The following is a 505-nucleotide window of genomic DNA, read 5'->3' on the forward strand; positions in this document are numbered from 1 at the left end:
CTAACTATACAATTGGGTATAGCTGTCTCTTATTTAGTACTTTGGGTAAGCTGGGGCTGGAGCGTAAGCTGGGGCTGGGGCGGATTTGTAAGCTGGGGCTGAGTAAGATGGGGCAGAGTAAGATGGGGAACCTTCCTTTCTGACGACAGCGTTGAAACCGTAACCGTCATCGCTGTATTCAACGATTCTCTTGGTACCGTCAGCTTCGGCCAGGGTGTAGTATCCCTTGACGTAGTCACCATCTCTGGTTTCTTGTTGGCTCTTGTAGTCTCCGGTGTAGGAGTCAGCTACATCGTAGGAGAAGTCGTATTTGGCTGGGGCTTCTGGGTACTCTGGGGCGTAGTTTGGCTTGTAAGCTGGGGCAGAGTAAGATGGGCTAGAGTAGGCTGGTCTGTAAGCTGGGGCAGAGTAAGATGGGCTGGAGTAAGCTGGAGCTGGGGCAGAGTAAGCTGGGGCTCCGTATTGGGGTGCGGCGTGCACGGCAGCGATGGCTGCGAGGACAATG

The 505-nt window shown here is 53.9% G+C and overlaps 1 protein-coding gene across 1 annotated transcript; it reads right to left on the minus strand.

The window, feature by feature from the left end:
* Window positions 1-6: 6 nt before the first annotated feature.
* On the minus strand, window positions 7-504 carry LOC103523060 (cuticle protein 7-like; the record flags this gene model as incomplete). Its single annotated transcript, XM_026832845.1, has 1 exon — window positions 7-504. A coding segment is annotated over one exon (471 nt), but the record flags the coding sequence as incomplete, so codon positions are not given.
* Window position 505: the final 1 nt, after the last annotated feature.

Source organism: Diaphorina citri, unplaced genomic scaffold, assembly GCF_000475195.1.
Source record: "Diaphorina citri unplaced genomic scaffold, Diaci psyllid genome assembly version 1.1 scaffold14584, whole genome shotgun sequence".
Taxonomy (NCBI): Eukaryota; Metazoa; Arthropoda; class Insecta; order Hemiptera; family Psyllidae; genus Diaphorina; species Diaphorina citri.